Source organism: Dipodomys merriami, unplaced genomic scaffold, assembly GCF_024711535.1.
Source record: "Dipodomys merriami isolate MVZ:Mamm:240054 unplaced genomic scaffold, mDipMer1.0.p SCAF_19, whole genome shotgun sequence".
Lineage (NCBI taxonomy): Eukaryota > Metazoa > Chordata > Mammalia > Rodentia > Heteromyidae > Dipodomys > Dipodomys merriami.
Window position 1 is genome coordinate 23,144,869 of NW_027203270.1, and position 17,092 is coordinate 23,161,960.

At 50.0% G+C, this 17,092-nt stretch overlaps 2 protein-coding genes across 5 annotated transcripts; one reads left to right on the forward strand and one right to left on the reverse strand.

The window, feature by feature from the left end:
- The first annotated feature begins 6,870 nt into the window (after positions 1–6,870).
- On the forward strand, positions 6,871–9,596 carry Prr29 (proline rich 29). 4 transcript variants are annotated; one of them, XM_070026795.1, is made up of 6 exons: positions 6,871–6,948; positions 7,228–7,279; positions 7,483–7,589; positions 8,625–8,845; positions 9,000–9,070; positions 9,275–9,596. In XM_070026795.1, the coding sequence occupies exons 1-6, from the start codon at positions 6,892–6,894 to the stop codon at positions 9,301–9,303; spliced, it is 537 nt and encodes a 178-aa protein (XP_069882896.1). In that variant the 5' UTR covers positions 6,871–6,891; the 3' UTR covers positions 9,304–9,596. The 4 variants fall into 4 exon arrangements, with proteins under 4 accessions (XP_069882896.1, XP_069882895.1, XP_069882894.1 ...); XM_070026794.1 differs by having other exon boundaries at positions 6,875–6,948; positions 7,207–7,279; XM_070026793.1 differs by lacking the exon at positions 6,871–6,948 and adding an exon at positions 6,955–7,129 and having other exon boundaries at positions 7,394–7,589.
- Positions 9,597–9,645: 49 nt separating this feature from the next.
- LOC138830421 (intercellular adhesion molecule 2-like) lies at positions 9,646–15,396 on the reverse strand. Its single transcript, XM_070026797.1, has 4 exons — positions 15,238–15,396; positions 13,242–13,511; positions 11,141–11,461; positions 9,646–10,348 (listed from the first exon to the last, which is right to left on the reverse strand). The coding sequence occupies exons 1-4, from the start codon at positions 15,296–15,298 to the stop codon at positions 10,161–10,163; spliced, it is 840 nt and encodes a 279-aa protein (XP_069882898.1). The 5' UTR covers positions 15,299–15,396; the 3' UTR covers positions 9,646–10,160.
- Positions 15,397–17,092: the final 1,696 nt, after the last annotated feature.

Below are 17,092 nucleotides of genomic sequence, written 5' to 3' on the forward strand. Positions count from 1 at the left end.
TGTGTGTGTGTGTGTGTGTGTGTGTGTGTGTGTACCAGTTCTGGGGCTTGAATTCAGGGCCTCACACTCGAACTTGACTTTTTCACTCAAGTCTGGTTCTCTACCACTTGAGCCATACCTCCATTTCCAGCTTTTTGGTAGTTAATTGGAGATGAGTCTTATGGACTTTTCTGCCCAGGCTGGCTCCAAAACTCAATCCTCAGATCTTGGTCTTCTAAGTAGGTAGGATGATGGATGTGAGCTCCCTGGGCCTGGCACATGTGTTTCCATGTGACACTCGTGCAGATGTACTTTTATATTCTCATACACATGAGTCACTGTACCCATATACATGGTCCTGTTTGGGTGAACCCAGGGCTGCCTATGGAAATTAATAGATTTGTTTGAAGTGAATGCCTGTCTGCACACCTCCCCATACACCCAGCTGGGCTAGACCACTTAGCTGTCTCAAGGGAGCATTTCTCTACCCCCTTCTCTACCATCCCCCATTGCCAAGAGAGACATCTGTCCCTCAGAGCTAGGCTTGGTTTAGCCACTCCCCCCCCTTCCCCACTTCTAGTCTCGGAGTATGGCGACCCCTAGTGGAGCAGTTGTATAATGTCCCATCTCACCAATCATCCTCAGGCATGGGTTCAAGGGTACGCAGGAGGTAAGGCTTTGAGAACCTGGTACTTCTCCCTCCCCCCATCTCTCCTTCTCTCCCGACTCCTCTCTTTTTCCCGTTAATAGTGGGGCTTAAACTCAGGACCTGGGAGCTTTCCTGGAACTTCTTTGCTCAAGGTTAGTGTTCTACCACTTGGAGCCACAGCTCCACTTCCAATTTTCTGGTAGTTAATTAGAGATAAGTCTCATGGATTTTCCTGCTCTGGCTTGTTTCCAACTGCAATTCTCAGATCTCAGCCACCTAAGTAGCTATGATTACAGGCATGAGACACCAGTGCCTGACATACTTTTCCATTTTCCTCAAAGCAGTCAGCCTTACTCATGTGGGACTAGCTTTGCCATCATCTTTTTTTTTTTTTTTTTTTTTTTGGCAGCTCAGATCCTGGTGTTCCCACAAGCTGAGTTCTGAGCGGAGCTTCCTTTGTGGCTCAGGGACTTGGTGAATAGTTGCCCTCAACCCTGGGGCCCTGTGTTCCCAGCACACTGCCCAGTTTTTTGCAGTCAAGTCTGTTTCCATGGAGCTCTTCCTGAAGGATCAGATGGTTCATACTTTTTGGACAAAATTTTTGTTCCCTACTTCATGTGGATGACCATAATTTATAGCAATACTGTAGAGCTTCTAGCAGGCAGATAGAATTCCTTCTCCAGAATATGTCTAACATAGCTGGGTGCTGGTGGCTCACACCTGAAATCTTGGCTACTCAGGAGACTGAGATCTGAGAGTGATGGTTCGAAGCCAGCCTGAGAAAGGAAAATCCATGAGACTCTTATCTCCAGTTAACCACCAGAAAATGAAACCAGAAGTAGAGCTGTGGCCCAAAGCAGTAGAATGTTAGTCTTGAGCACAAAAGCTCAGGGACAGTGCCAGGTCTTGTGTTTAAGCCCCATGACTAACAAAAAAATAGGAAAGAAAGAAGGAAGGAAGGGGCTGGGAAGGTGGCTCAGTGGTAGAGTGCTTGCCTTGCATGCATGAGGCCCTGAGTTCGATTCCTCAGCCCCACATAAGCAGAAAAAGCTGGAAGTAGCGCTGTGGCTCAAGTGGTAGAGCACTAGCCTTGAGCTGAAGAGCTGAGGGACAGTGCCCAGGCCCAGAGTTCAGGCTCTACAACAGACAAAAAAAAACAAAAAAACAAAAAAAAAGAAGGAAGGAAAAAATAAGCAAAGCCTAAAGGTTTCTTCTTTGCCACACAGCATTTGTCAGTCACAGAATTCTGAAGAGCAGTATTTAATTCCTTTTCTTCCACCTTCATATTCTAACTCCTTCCAGTTTTACCTCTTTAGGAACTGTGCCTAAGAAAAGGAGTAGTGGCTTGATTACTCTCTCAATGATATTTCCTACTCCGTGCCAAAAATGAGCATTGAAATCGCCACCCAGATTCATAGAAAGGGGTTTTTCTTCTCCATGGAGGTAGCTAATCTTCCCAGTCCCGTGGTATTTAATGACCATATAACATTTCTTTGAGTGAATTACCTTCTTTTACTCAATCATTCCCCTATTATTGGACATTGGGTAGTGTTCAGTTTTCACTCTTAAAAATAACACTGTGAGGAACACATTTGAGTATAAATCGTTGCCATTTTTAGCTTATTCCCAGAAATAGGCAATAGGGAGCACAAGATGTCTTGGGATACTGAATTTCAGTACAAATTGTCTGGGACACACACACACACACACACACACACACACACACACACACACACATACACATACACACACACACACACACACACCAAACAAAGCAAAAAGATGCAAGACTTCCTGCTGAGTGGGAGGGGGGAAAAAGTAAAGGAAGTAGGTGGAGTGTCCAATGTCTGAAAGAACATAATACTATGGAAGAAGTAACCAGCGAGTTGCCTGCTCTGCTCTGCTGGTCTGCTGTTAGCTCTACAAATGAAAGAACATGGATATCTGGGAGCTGGTGGCTCATGCCTATAATCCTAGCAGCTCAGGAAGCTAAGATCTGAGGATTAGGGTTCAAAGCCTGCCTCACAGGAAAGTGTGAGACTCTTATTTCCAATTAGCTTCCAAAAAAGCCACACTTAGAAGGGCTGGGAAGATGGCTCAGTGGTAGAGTGCTTGCCTTGTATGTATGAGGCCCTGGGTTTGATTCCTTAGCACCATATAAGCAGAAAAAGCCAGACATGGCGCTGTGGCTCAAGTGGTAGAGCGCTAGCCTTGAACTGAAGAACTGAGGGACAGTGTCCAGGCCCAGAGCTCAGGCCCCACAACCGACCAAGAAAAAAAGCCAGATGTAGAGCTGTGGCTCAAGTGGTAGAGCACCACACTTGAGCAAAAAAGCTAAGGAAGAACATCTAGGTCCTGAGCTCAAGCTCCAATATTGGCACCAAAAGGGAGAAGAATAAGCAAGAACTCAGATAGACTCTAATGTGTGCTTTCCTTCTTCAAATGGTTGGTTTCCTTTAAGAAAGAACTCCAATTGGACATGGCTACTCAGATCATTTTCACCTCAGCCTTGTACCCAAAGAACAAGTTTTCCATAGTGAGCATATGCAGAGTTTTTGTTTTGTTTTGTTTGAGACAAGGTCTTGTATGCAGCTCAGGTCAGACTAAAAATCCCTGTGAAGCCAAAGGTGGCCTCAAACTTGAGATGCTCCTGCCTTTGCCTCCTGAGTGCTGGAATGGCAGATGCGTCCACTACACTTGGTCTTAATGTGTGTGTGTGTCGCACCTTCTTGCTGACTTCCCTGCCTCCAGCTTTGCTTTGGTTGAATCTGTTGGCTATATTGTGCCCAGATGAATTTTCTTCAGTCTATTTCAGTATTTAATTTCTCTGAATCAAATGTACCTTTTTATTCATGAAGCTATACTTTTTGGGGGAGGGAGGGGCAGAAAGTAGAGAAAGTTGGACTATATCTTTGTAGAAAAAACTTCCAAAGCAGATCCTGAGGAAAGGGTTAGGGAGCACATGATTTTGTGTGGAAAGAGATCCAGGGAGCACTGTGTGAGAGTGAGGAAGAGGAAAGAGAAGGAGACGGCCAAGTGGGTGTGAGTTCAGGAGTGAGCAACTTCCATTAAGAGTGACTAAAGCATAAGCCCATGGGGTGCACCTGAGAATCTGTTTAAAAGACACTTCAATGTTGTTCCACTGGGGAGAACAGTCATCCTGGGCCTTCTGACCTGTCTCATCTGTAGGCAGAAAATGTGGAGTCAGGTAAGTGTGGAGACCAACTGCAGAAGATTATGGGGGAGGGAGAGAGGCATTAACAGCTTCTCTGCAGTTGGATCTCTCCCCTCCCCCTCCCTCCCTTCCTCTTTTTCTCTTTCTCTCCTCCATCCCCATCTCCATCCCTCTGATGCTGGACAATGGGCCAAGGGTTTCTTCTTGCTTGCTAAGCACATGCAGCTTCACTAAACTACATTCTCTATACATGTGAATTAAAAATTAAAATCTTACTAATCAGATTGATCTTTAGAAAAGAATTGATCAGGGCTGGGAATGTGGCTTAGTGGTAGAGTGCTTGCCTTGCATGCATGAAGCCCTGGGTTCGATTCCTCAGTACTACATAAACAGAAAAAGCCAAAAGTAGCACTGTGGCTCAAGTGATAGAGTGCTAGCCTTGAGCACAAGCAGCTCAGGGACAGTGCCCAGGCCCTGAGTTGTAGCCCCAGGACTGGCAAAAAAAAAAAAAAAAAAAAAAAAAAAAAAAAAAGCTATCTGAGTGAGTCTGTAGTTAGAAAGATTTTAAATAGAGATTGTCAAAGGAAAAAGAAATCACTAAAAGAAATTTAAAAAGCAAGAACTAACTATGCCTACAGATTTTTTTCCATTCAATCTTTTAGACACCTTTCCACATAGATAAAGTTATTTTTATAGATATTCTATACCAGCTGGGTGTCAGTGGCTCATGCTTATAATCCTAGCTACTCAAGAAGCTGAGATCTAAGCCGGGCGCTGGTGGCTCACGCCTGTAATCCTAGCTACTCAGGAGGCTGAGATCTGAGGATCGAGGTTCAAAGCCAGCCCGGGCAGGAGAGACCATGAGACTCCTATCTCCAATAAACCACCAGAAAACCGGAAGTGGCTCTGTAGCTCAAGTGGTAGAGCACTTGCCTTGAGCTGAAGAGCTGAGGGACAACACCCAGGCCCAGAGTTCAAGCCCCACGACCGACCAAAAAAAAAAAAAAAGAAGCTGAGATCTGAGGATTACAGTTTGAAGCCAGTCTGAGCAAATAAATCCGAAAGACTCTGTTATCTCCCATTTAACCAGCAAAAAGCTAGAAGTGAGGTAAGAAAAAGAAAAAGAAAGCCAGAAATGGAGTTATGGCTCAGGCTTGAGAAAAAAAGCTAAGTGAGAGTACAAGGCCATAAGTTCAAGTCCCAGTATCAGTATACACACAAAAAAGATATTCTATGTCAAAATGACTATTCCAGTGGGAACCTGTGTCCCTAGGAGACATTATTTCCAATTGTGGTTGATATAAGTAAATATATGCCCATTTCCTAAATATGCCCATCCCCCTTCCTTATTTCTCTCTTGCTCAAAACTGCCCATGGCTCTTCATCATCCACCTGGTGATACCTATGGTCCATATTGGCATTCTAGTCTGACCTGGGTTGGCTCTGCCACCATTGTGGAGAAGACAGGTATATCTACCAGGTCATCAAAGGCCTTGTTCACGCCTGCACCTGTGCTTCTGCCTAGATGTAAACAGCCCGGACTGTCTCCACTCCTGTGCTGCTTGGTGCTGTTCAAGGACCACCTTTCTTGTATCTTTACATGCTTCCCCACTATAGAGATATTCTTCCTTCCTTCTTTCCCTCCCTCCCTCCCTCTTTTTGTTGAATTTGTTGGCTGTATTATGCCCAGATGAATTTTCTTCAGTGTCTATTTCAGTATTTCATTTCTCTGAACCAAATGTAGCTTTATTCATTCATTCATATCCTTATTTCTTCCTTCCTCCCTCCCTTCCTTCTTCCTTGCTTTCCTTTTTTATTCCTTCCTTCTTTCCTTCCACTATGCTCCCTTGAGCTACACCTCCAGCCCCATTATCCCTCCCTGTATGTCTCACCTACTGGAGACTGCATGCTCTGTACTTCTTCTCTCTGTGTTTCCATAACGTCTCAGTGCTGGAATCCAGAAGGATGCTGTCCAGTATTCCGATGGACCTTTGCATGCATGGGGCCTTTCCTGCTCAAGGTTTGTCTATGTCAATCTCCATGACTGGTTTTTCTCTCTCTCTCTGGCATGAGAGGGGGAGGGAGTGTGTTCTACTCAGCCAGGGCCTGTGACCATAGAACCCATATCTTAGCTTGTGTATGACTGTTGAAGTGATTTGGCTAAAGCATTGCTCACAGCTTTCTCTCCTGGAGGCAGGACTAGAGAGCGAAGGTGGGAGATGGCAATGGTCCTTCTGGATCTGGATTCCAACTGTGCTGAAAAGAAGTCAAGTGAAAGGTAGGGGCCAGGCGACTCCCTGGGTGCTAATCCCAGCTTCCTGTCAGGATTTTCCTTGACTGCTGCTCTCAGCCAATGGTCACAGCTGCGGAAATAGATCTCCCCTCTCACCTGTTCTTTAGCAAAGGAGACCTTGCTAACTTCCTGTCAGAAGAATGCATGCCTCGGTAACCTAGGGGAGATCTGGGGACACTAATGATCAGCTGCCTTGGTGGGGGTGGGGTCTCAAGGCTCACTTTGGCCAGGAAGCAGGGAATAAACAGCCACAGGGAGGTAGATACCGTGTTTGGGGCCAAAATCCCTCCCTTTCCTGTGAATTTGGCCAGTGTTTGTTTTCTGGTCTTGCCCAGAAACCACTCTGTCCTCAGGATGCCTCTCTCCTGAATGACAGAGTGACAGGGAGCAGATGCTGGGCCTTCCTCAGTCACCTGCCCAGCACCCCCAGCCTGCTCCTATAAACATTCTCTGTTGCTACTGAACTCAACCACTGACTTTGGGCTCTGGGACCTGGAAATGAAGCCTACTCGCCTACTCACTCACTCGTTTACTCAAGGAAAAGTTCCCACAGGTGCAGTACTGGGGGTGTGCAAGGGCGCCAGGTACAGGGAGGAATACAGTAAGGACGGGAAGCCTAGAGAGCCCCAGGTCAGGGGAGGTGCTTGGAAGAGGAGCTGGGGGAGGGGTGGAGTCAGATCTTGGGCTCCGGTGGGAATTTGGGTTGTGGCCCAGGCACCTGGACAGGCCCAGGCACGCTGGGAGGAGCTCTGTCACTTGTGTTACCCGGGTAACCAGGACTCACAGGAACAGGCCATGGCGTCTGGGGACAGCAGAAACTATAGCACCCTGCCACAGAGTGCAGCCCCGACGGTAAGTGCACTGAGCCAGGAAGCAGAGGCTGCCTTTACTGCGGTACCTTGGAGCGGAGGGGCTGGATTCTGAAGAGCATGTAGGAAGAGGATGAGAAAAGAGATTCCCTCAATCCCCGAATTGAAAGAAAGAAGCTGGAACAGAGAAAGTGGAGGCCCTGGGGAAGGAGAGGGCCGGAAGGGTGTGTTGGGGTTTGCACGATATACTCCAGGCTTTTCCCATGTGGCGGGGCTAAGTTTCTTGGCTCATGACCCCCAGCCCTGGGTGACCATCCTGCAGCCCCTCCCGTGGGTTCCACCCATGCCCCCGCAGCCCAGCCGTGTGAAGGAAGGTGAGATTTGGGGGGTCACCCTTCCTTTCCCTCTCTGCCCTGTGCACTGTCTCATATACTCCTCCCCCCACTTTTGGGGCCTGGGAGCTCTGCATGGGAGTGACTGGGGTGCAGGGGTGGGGGGCAGGCAGTTGTGGCTGGCTGGAGAAACACAGGTGGACATGCTGAACCCCGGACATGCTTGCTGAACCCCGGGTCTGTAGACCTGCTGGAGCTGATGATGCTGCAGAACGCACAAATGCACCAGCTGCTGCTGAGTCGCCTGGTAGCAGAGGCGCTGAGCCCAAAGCCAGACTTGCCTGGCCCACAGGTGCGTAGGGGTGTGGGCCCCGAGTGGAGATCTTACTAGGGTCCCCTACTAGTGGAAAAGTTCTGGGCATCGAGGAACAGGAAGCCAGTGTCTACCTCTCTGGGTAAATCCCTTTGCTATGGCCTTCAGGAAGGGAGGGGTCTTCAACCCCCAAAGTTCCCTTCAAGATTTCTGGACTTCAGACTCCAGGAGAGCAGCTACCATTGGACCTTAGGCACCAGAGGCTTCAATGATACTTGTTGAGCAAGTGAATGAATACATGAATAAGTATGACAGGCACAAGGGAGGACATAGCGTTCATGCCCACAGGGGGGATGGGGAAGGGTCCTTGGAAGAGAGCCCCTGGTGGCCTTCCAAGCAGCCCTGGCGAACTAGGTGGAATTTTAATCCTGGGTTGAGGGTTTGAAGGATGCTTCTGACAGACAGTGGTAACAGTCAGGAGTGCGAATAGAGGAAAGCACTAGAAGGAGGCCACAGTAAGGCCCAGCCTCTTCTGCCAGCAATGGGTGTCCTGAGAGGTTGGGAAGAGTAAGGGCTGGATGGAGAAGGAAGGTTCAAGGGGTCAGTGGAAGACCAAACAGAAGGAGACCCTGAGGAACTGCTGTGGCTCCTCCTCCCAGGTCTCAGGAGACCCCGGGGTGAGGACCCCCATCACTGAAGGGCAGGGGCATCTCAGTAGATTCCCTATCCCAGCTCGTAGGTCACACTTGCTCTACCACTTACTTATTTATGACAGTCCTGGGGTTTGAATTCAGGGCCTTAGCACTTGCTTGGCAGGTGCTCTACCATTCACCATACCCCCCAGCCTAGGCTCTGCTGCTTATTAGCTGCAAGATCTTAAGCAAGTTGTTCGACTTCTTGGAGCCACCTACAAAGTAAGGAATAAGCATCTCCAAAGTGCCTTGCTCATGTATAGTGAATGCACATTTGCTTGTGTATAGTGATAACACATATCTGAGCTGGGAGATGGAAGAATGGAGCAGGGAGAGGCTGATCAGAGTCACCATCTTCCTCTCACCCTTTGCTCATGCTTAGGTCTACCAGGGGGGACAATGCGAAGAATGGGAGGAGCAGATGGACACCCAAGAGGAAGGGCCTTTGGTGTTCCACCACCACTACCTGCCTTGGCTCATGTCTCCCCTGAGCCCCCCGTCACCCTGGCCAGCCCCTCCTCTGTCCCCTCCTCCAAGCCGTCCTCACAGGCAGGATGCAGCTAGGATTCAGCACCTGCCTCCTGGCTCTGGGCAAAGAAGGATGTAAGTAAGGTTGGGAGGGATCTGGGCACTGCCTGCTTCTTCCCGCTCTGGGGCCAGGGCTGGGCTAAAAGAACTGGCAGGGGCTTATGGGTAAAACCCTTGAGGGTACCCCAGGGCCTCTAAAGGGGTCTTTCTTCTCCTTCTCCCACCTCAGGAGAGATGTACCCCCACCTCCTCCTCCCAGTGCCACAGAGACTGTGGGTGCAGATGTACCCCCAGCTTCAGGTAGGGTGCCTGGTGGGAAGGCAGTGGAGCCAGCCCTGGGAGTAGAGCAGGAAGCAGGAGGGCCATGGGCCCTGCGGGGAGGTGGGAAGGGAATGCGTTCTGTTGCTGCTGTGGGCACTGTCCTGTACCCTTCAGCAGGGGTGGTGGGAGTTTGGGGTGGCTCCTGAGGCAGGAGGGAGGGTAGATGAGATGCTGTCTCCTTAGACTACTATGACGCCGAGAGCCTGCCATGAAGAGGATGCTCACCAGGTCCTTATCAGCTTCAATAATCCTGGAGTCCTCCACAGCTCTCTCTGTCTGCTTACTCTGTACCTACACCTCAGTCCTTCTTCCCTGCTGAGCCCTCTCCCAGTGGTTCAGGCCCTTTCTATCCCACTGCCATCTTGACCCAGTGTCTGCTCCTGCAAGCCCTGTCTAGGGCCAAGAAGCTGTGTGAGACCCATGTGGTCCCACTGTTGTCTGCCTGGACCAGAGCCCCGGCCTACCTCTGCCCTCCGCTTCTGTCTCTGAAACAATAAAGGCTGTAGAGTCACCTTTTGGCTTAATAATGGAGTATGAAATGAAGGGACTCCTCCTTTCTCCCAGGAGATTAAGGCTTCTTTAATGGCTGGCTAAACAGAGTCCTTCTGGACCCTTGAGCTGGGCCTAGAGTGATGCCTTCACCCCAGGGAGCCAACTGCTAGCAGAAAGGGAGTCAGGGCTATGTACTGCTCCTAGGAATGGCTTGAGGTCCCTGAGTGCCCTCTGGACCAAAGCCCACTGGGGATGGTCCCCCATAGTAGGAATCAGTCACTCCTAGTGAAGTGGTCCTCCGGGGCCTGGACTGGTCAGTGAGGGGCTGCTCAGGGCAGACTTGGGCTCTGGAAACCATTGTGAAGGAGCATATCTGAGGGAGATATTGAGGGAGAGAAGGCCACATCTGGTGCCTTCTACATGCAGGAACAGACATGGAGAACACAGGGTTATGTCCACGGGTCTGTATTTAGGCTAGAAAAGAGTGTCCCCAAAGTCATGTGCTGCTGTCACAGTCCTTCAACCAGGGCTGAAGTCATGCTGAGTTCCAGTATTACCATGCTAGTGGCTAGGCGGGTCATACAGGGTGTGCCCGGAAGGCCCGGGGCAGCCGCCTCCAGGCAGCTAGCACCCCATAGGTACCTGTCCGCCGCTGATGCAAATGCTGGCCCAAAACAAAGCAGAGCAGGACAGATGTCACAAACAAGAACAACAGAACTGACACGACGGTGATGATGATGACCATCTGGTTGTCCTGCACAGGCCCTGGGAAAGAACACAAGTCATCAGGTGCCAAGATCCTGGGTGTCCACCTGTCCCGCCCCCCCGATCATCCTGGCTCGCTAGAAGAAAAGTGACCCCACCAACCAGGCCTGGCAGATGTCCCTCTGCCAGTATCCCGAAAGACTAGCATATAGTGGCTGGCCACCATGGAATGGATTTGGCACAATCCAGGTGAAGCCCATCCTTAGGCAGATCCCGGTGAGCTTCAGGGAAACTCCCAGCTGACACAGAACATTTTGGTCCACACAGTCATGAACAGCAGAGCCCTGGGGATGTCAGAGAGCAGGCAGGCCAACCTTATTATAGAGAGGCGCCAAGGCCAAAAACAGCAGGTGGCCTTGATCAATACCATGTGGCTCAAGAATGTCCAGAACTTAGCCAGGTGCTAGTGGCTCATGCCTGTAATCCTAGCTACTCAGGAGTCTGAGATCTGAGGATCACAGTTCAAAGCCAGCTGGGAAGGAAAGTCTGTGAGACTCTTACCTCCAATAAACCACCAGAAAACCTTAAGTGGCACTGTGGCTCCAAGTGGTAGAGCGCTAGCTCTGAGCTGAAGAGCTCAGGGACAGTGCCCAGGCCCAGAGTTCAAGCCCCACAACTGACAAAAAAAAGTCCGAGAACTAGTGGAGTTCTCTTGACTTCTAGAACAATGGGTCCTAAAGAACTGAAGATGAAGGGGAATAAGGTCTCAAGATTGAGTGTATACTCCCCATCCATGTGAAAATGAGAATTTGGATTTGTCTGCCTCCCGAGGGTGGCCATGGTGGCTCTTACCATAGACCTCAAGGGTCTGTGGCTCCGAGATGCTCTGGAAGAGGCTCCCACCAAGGGACCTCAGATCCAGCTCAGCCTGGCAGGAGAAGTTCAGGAGGCCATACTCTCTCTGAGCTGTGCTGTTGAAGGTGGTGGTGGCCTCTTGGGAGGCAGGCACTGCACCACTGAAGGTCTGGTTCTGAAGGATATCCTTGCCATGGAACAGGGTGAGGGTGAGGCTCTGGAGGGGCTTCACCTCTGGCACCGTGCACTCGATGGTGAAGTTTTTGCCCACCCCTACCCTCGAGGGCTTCAGCTTCAGCGTGACCTGTGTGGGACGCTCTGCAAGAGACAAAGGAGAGAGGTGTGGTCTGGCCAGGGCCATCTCTTAATATTTCAAGTCCCTAGATAGACTTAAGGGTGAGGGGCCTAATCTGCTGTCGTGTAGAGAGAAGTAGGAAGGATTTCAGTATGCAGTACCACACAGTGTACTATGTGGTAGTGTTTTGTTGTTGTTGTTGTTGTTGTTTGTTGGTTGCGGAGCTTGAACTCTGGGCCTGAGCGCTGTCCTTCAGCTCTTCAATTCAAGGCTAGTGCTCTACCACTTGAGCCACAGTGCACTTCCAGTTTTCTGGTGGACTTTCCTGCCCAGGCTGGCTTTGAACCTCGATCCTCAGATCTCAGCCTCCTGAGTAGCTAGGATTACAGGCAGGAACCACTGGTGCCCAGCTATGTGGTAGTTTTATAGATGAAATTTGGAGATTAGACAAGAAGGAGGTAATTAAGAGTTGACAAAGAGGAAGTTCAGAAATTGTACAGCCAGTTGGAAAGATATAAAAGTTTGAATCTGTCTCCTTCCTCTCTGGATATTAAATACAGATGTCAAACATTAAAGCTATTATTATTATGTTGAGAGAGACTTGGAAGGGAGAGCTCATTGAAATGGGATCCTTAAGGAATTGATTGTGAAATTTCTTACTTAGAAGGTAGGGAGCCGTGCACTGGTGGCTCTTGCCTATAATCCTAGCTACGCAGGAGATCTGAGGATCACGGTTCAAAGCCACCCCAGGCATGAAAGTCCGTGAGACTCTTATGTCCAATTAAGCACCAGAAAACCGGAAGTGGCACTGAGAGCGCTCGCTTTGAACTGAAGAGCTCAGGGACAGCACCCAGGCCCAGAAATCAAGCCCCATGACTGACAAAAGCAAAGGAGGAGGAGGAGGAGGAGGAGGAGGTAGGGACTAGAGTCAGACCTGTCTTGCTTCTCCAAGGTCAAGTTCATGACCATCATGCTCCTTTTTTTTTTGTCCATCATAGGGCTTGAACTCTGGGCCTGGGCACTGTCCCTCAGCATTTCAGCTCAAGACTAGTGCTCTACCATTTAAGCCACAGCACCACTTCCAGCTTTTTCTGTTTATGTGGTGCCAAGGAATTGAACCCAGAGCCTCTTGAATGCAAGGCAAGCACTCTACCACTGAGCCATCTTCCCAGCCCCATGTGTCCTTAACTACCAAACAGGGCCTGTGCTGATACTCTAGATTTTCCCTTCCCCACACCTACCCCATATAATAATCAGCACATCTTTCTAGACATTTGAGCCCTTGATGTTGGTGATGGGGAGGGCCTCAGTCTTGGAGCCAAAGTGTTGAGAGAATTGTGTCATAGGAGCGTGTGTGTGTGTGTGTGTGTGTGTGTGTGTGTGTGTATGTGTGTGTGTGTGTTCGCCATGTGTTCTCAGGGGAAGATAAGAACACCACATGACACCTCAGCTTTTCCCCTCGTAGAATAAAAGGCTCTAGAGAAAGCCCAGTTCTCATGATGTCCCCCCACTGCTTGTCATAGATGTAAGGTGTTTGGCAGCTGAGCTGTGCAAGGAGCACTAGCAACCCTGTGTTGGGAAAGGACTTTTGGATCTGTGTAAACCTTGGTTCCAGTGACTTCAAAACTTGAGTGGCCTACTTCTGAGATGCCAGCGCGTTCAAAGAGTCCAATCAAGGAGATGGGCAGATTCTGAGCTCACTGGCCTATTCTCATACCCAGGATCTCAAGGAGCCATAACAGAGCAGTTTCTGGAACATTCTGTAGACCCAGGAAAGGAAGGCCCCCACACCCAGCCACTCACGGTACACGCTGACGCTGAGATTCCTGAACTTCTGCTTTCCGGCACAGGTGAAATGGCAGTAGAGCACTGTGTCCTGGGAGACGTCGGAGATCAAGAACCGCTGCCACTGAGGGTGGTGGTCCTCTATGGCACTCTTGTTCAGGAACGTCTCCAGCCCTCCCTTATCAGGCTGGGGACAGCTGGTGCTGCAGTTGACTTCCGTAGACCCTTTGATCTCAACTGCCAGCTTCTCTGGCCATATGTATACCTCAAATGCTTGTCCACCGGACCCTGGAAGACAGAAATGCCAAGAAGCAACTCATTGCCTGCCAGCACAGTTCTCTCCCACCAGCAGTTGGAATCAAGGGCCATGGGCCCGAGAAGAAAGGCTATGGCCTGACCCTCTGCACCTTTCCCTGTGTCAGACCTAGGCCTCAGGGCTACACCTACGAGGCTGCCCCGAAACCTCTCCCTGTCCCTGGCTGTGCCTTCCTCCAGTCCCTCTACCTATCAGCTCCAAAACCAAATCCCTCACCTTCCACCTCTCTCAAGGCCCAGCCAAGCATGCCCTCCTCTTTGAAGAAGGCCCCTCTGAGAATGGAGGTGAGCTCTGGGCTATGGTCCTGGGTTAGTCCTTCTTCCCCTCCTTTCCTTTCTTCCACAAATGCATTTTAAGCATTTGTCAGATTCTGGCACTATGCCAGGCCAGGAAGAGAGACAATGACAAAGATCAAGCAGAACATCTGGCATGTTGGGAGGACATGAACCTCAGGAAAGGGAAATGCTGGAGAAGTGGGTAGGGAGGGGACACCACTTTAAACTGTGGTCAGAGAAGGCCGCACTGAGAGATGGTGCATTTGGACAATGACAAAGGTGTTGGGTGAGGCCTTCCAGGTGAAGGATAGAGCCAATGCAAAGAGCCTCCATTGGAAGCATGCTTGGTATGTTGGGAGCAATAGGATCAAGGTGAGTAATGGTAAGCAATGAGGAGGAAAGCAGGGGAGATGGGGACAGAAAGGTAATGAACTACTTTCAGAACATCCTGTTGTATGTTCATGCTCCTTTAGACATTTTGGAACTTCTAGAAGGCAAGGCCCAGGTTTCATACCACAAAGTCCCAGACAAAACAGACATTCAGAGGGTGTCTGAGTCCTCAGTGTCCACCTCCACTATCTGAAGACCGGGAAGGTGCTGGGTCCCCAACCAGCTAGGCTCAGCTGGTGTCCTGGGCTCCTCCCCCCCACCCCCACCTTCCTTAGCACGGCTCGTTCAGCCTTCAGATAGTGGCCTATAGGAGGGAAAGTAGCAAGAGAGCATCGTGGTGCACAACCGGAATCCCAGTTACTTGAGAGGTGAAGGTTGGAGAATCAGAAGCATAAGACCAATCTGAAAACAAATTAAGAAGCAAAAAGGGCTGGGGAAAGGGTAGGAAGGTCAAGTGGTAGAATGCTTGTCTACAAAGGTGAAGCTCTGAGTTCAATCCCCAGTCCCTCTCCCCTGACCCCAGCAACAAAAAGCAGGTAGAAGGTTTAGTAAGTAGACAGATTTGGATTTGAATCCAGAGTTCCCGGGTGTATGGTGAGTTCACCAAGGCTGCAAAGCCTGGGGCTATGTGCTTCTCTATGTGAGCTTCAGTTTCCTTACCCATCAAGGAGTCTAGTCTCCCTTTTGATTGAGAAGCCATGAATAGTCAGTAAAAAAAAGTCCTGAAAGCATGTGGCAGACTGCCCAAAGCTCATGATGGCCTTTTCTCCCCTTTTACCCACTAAAAGGGATTTCATTTTCGTTTTGACCTGGGAATATCCTCTGCTATCCCCTAGGCCCTTTCTAAATGGCACACCCTCTCATCTTCCCTTAGGCCCTTGTGTCCCTTTACCTTTTGAGTTTCCTCCTACCCCTTACCATTCATTCTGACACACCACTATTCTCCAGAGTTCTGGGGCATGTCCTGCCTGGTGTCCAGCGGACAGGACCACACCTAGATGGCCACATGCGGGGATCTGGGCATCTGGCTTACCTAGGCAGCAGAGCAGGATGAGAAGGGCTGTGAGCAGGCTCCAGAAGCCAAAAACAGACATCTCGGGTGGGCTCCACGGGGTCCTGGGGAACAGGCAGGGGCTCCTGGAGGGGGATGATCAGCAGCACAAGTTAGGGAGCAGTGTCTGGAATCACAGCCTGAAATCCCTCCTGTGAGCTGATGACTGCATTTCCTCTCATTATGTGGGTCGGGAAGCCACGTGCACAGGCCTTCATGCCCCCAAGAATCCAGGCAGAGGAAACTGGGAAGCAGCTGATAAGAAGGAGCACAGCCCAGGCAGGGGCCAGACTAGCCATGGGCGCACATGTGTGGGCAAGCTCACTCATGAATGAGTGTAATGAAGCATGTGTATGTGTGATCCCTGTGTGCTATGTATACACAGGACACAATGACACTTCCAAGGTATAGATATGGGGAACCCCAAGCCCCACAGGACACATGTTGGGGATCCCGCTGGGAAGATAATAGTCAGGCCATGGAGTCACCATAGAGTCACAAGATCCAGGCTTGTCTAAGGGATCCTGGGCAGAAATTCGACTCTTCTGGTATAGCCTAGCATACATCTTCATATACCATAATGTCCTGCTTGGTTCCCAGCCAAAACTTGGCCCTGCCTTACAGCTAAGGCAGTGAGCCTCTAAGGCCCAGGGCCTTAGGTAGCGATATCCACTGAAATGCCCAAGCCCCAGGCCCAGGAAAGCAGAGGCCAGTCTGGCTTTAACCTATCCCTAGACCCAGGCCCACTGCGAGGGACTAGCCATCAGTATTCTCACTCTTGCCCTCTGATCTGGAAGGGTGAAAGCCTGAGGGGCTGCATCTGTTTCTAAGAAGAATTCCTAGCCAGTTCAGGAATCTATAGAAGCAGCTCACCGGCAAGAGGATAGACTTTGATGGGCAGGAAAGCCTTCACCACATGTCTTGTCTTGACTCTTCCTAGTCTGCCCCAGATCCCTTGAGTCTGGGTGGCACAGGAGCTGACCCCTTGTGCTTCCTCAAGGAGACCTCAGCAGGAGCTTGTCCAAAGGGAGGCTCCAGTTTTGGCGGTTGAAAGCCAGCTCTGTTCCTGGATTGGGAGGATGCAGGGAGGTCTTGCCCTTCCCTCTCTGCTTAAGGCTGTGCACAAATGTCCAGTGCTGTCATTGTCAGCCTGGATCCAGGGAAGTCCCTGGAGGGGACTGCTGGCTTTGAAATGATTCAGAGAGGAAGGGGTAAGGCTGGGGTTCAGCAGACAGGAGGCCAAAGTGGAGGGGTTTATGGAGACTGATCTCACCTGGGGCTGGCAAAGGGCCACAGGCAGGCAGCTAAGGGGGTGGCCCTAGATCTAGAAAGCTTGAGGAGAGGGATAGGAACTGTGGCTTGGAGACTTGGTGGCAAAGGGAAGTGATACTAGTAAAACAGCAATGTGTGTTATACTCTGCTAATGTGGGGAGACATTCTAAGGACCTTTGTCATTAGGTGATTCATGGTTATATACCCACACAGGATGAGTGTTGAATTCACTTAGGGTGTACAGTACAGCTTTATGACTTCTTCTTCTTCTTCTTCTTCTTTTGGTTAATTATGGGACTTGAACTCAGGGCTTATGTGCTATTCCTGAGGTTTTTTTGCTCAAGGCTAGTGCTCTTCCACTTTGAGCCACAACTCCACTTCCAGTTTTCTGGTGGTTAACTGGAGTTAGAGTTTCATGAACTTTCCTGCCCCTGCTGGCTTCAAACCATGATCCTCAGATCTCAGCCTCCTGAGTAGCTTAGATTATAGAATGAGCCACAGACACCTGGTTATGCTCTACTTCTATATAACTGGTGGCACTGTAGGTTTGTTTACACCAACATCA

Bases quoted from the DNA above. Each gene is read 5' to 3' on its own strand.
- Prr29 (XM_070026793.1), top strand. From the start codon at position 7,039: ATGAGAAAAGAGATTCCCTCAATCCCCGAATTGAAAGAAAGAAGCTGG. The intron at 7,280-7,393 runs GTGAGATTTGGG...ACTGGGGTGCAG, and splicing joins GCCCAGCCGTGTGAAGGAAG to GGGTGGGGGGCAGGCAGTTG. The intron at 8,846-8,999 runs GTAAGTAAGGTT...CTCCCACCTCAG, and splicing joins GGCTCTGGGCAAAGAAGGAT to GAGAGATGTACCCCCACCTC.
- LOC138830421 (XM_070026797.1), bottom strand. From the start codon at position 15,298: ATGTCTGTTTTTGGCTTCTGGAGCCTGCTCACAGCCCTTCTCATCCTG. The intron at 13,512-15,237 runs GTAAGCCAGATG...TCTGTCTTCCAG, and splicing joins CATCCTGCTCTGCTGCCTAG to GGTCCGGTGGACAAGCATTT. The intron at 10,349-11,140 runs GTAAGAGCCACC...GTTCTTTCCCAG, and splicing joins ACAGACCCTTGAGGTCTATG to GGCCTGTGCAGGACAACCAG.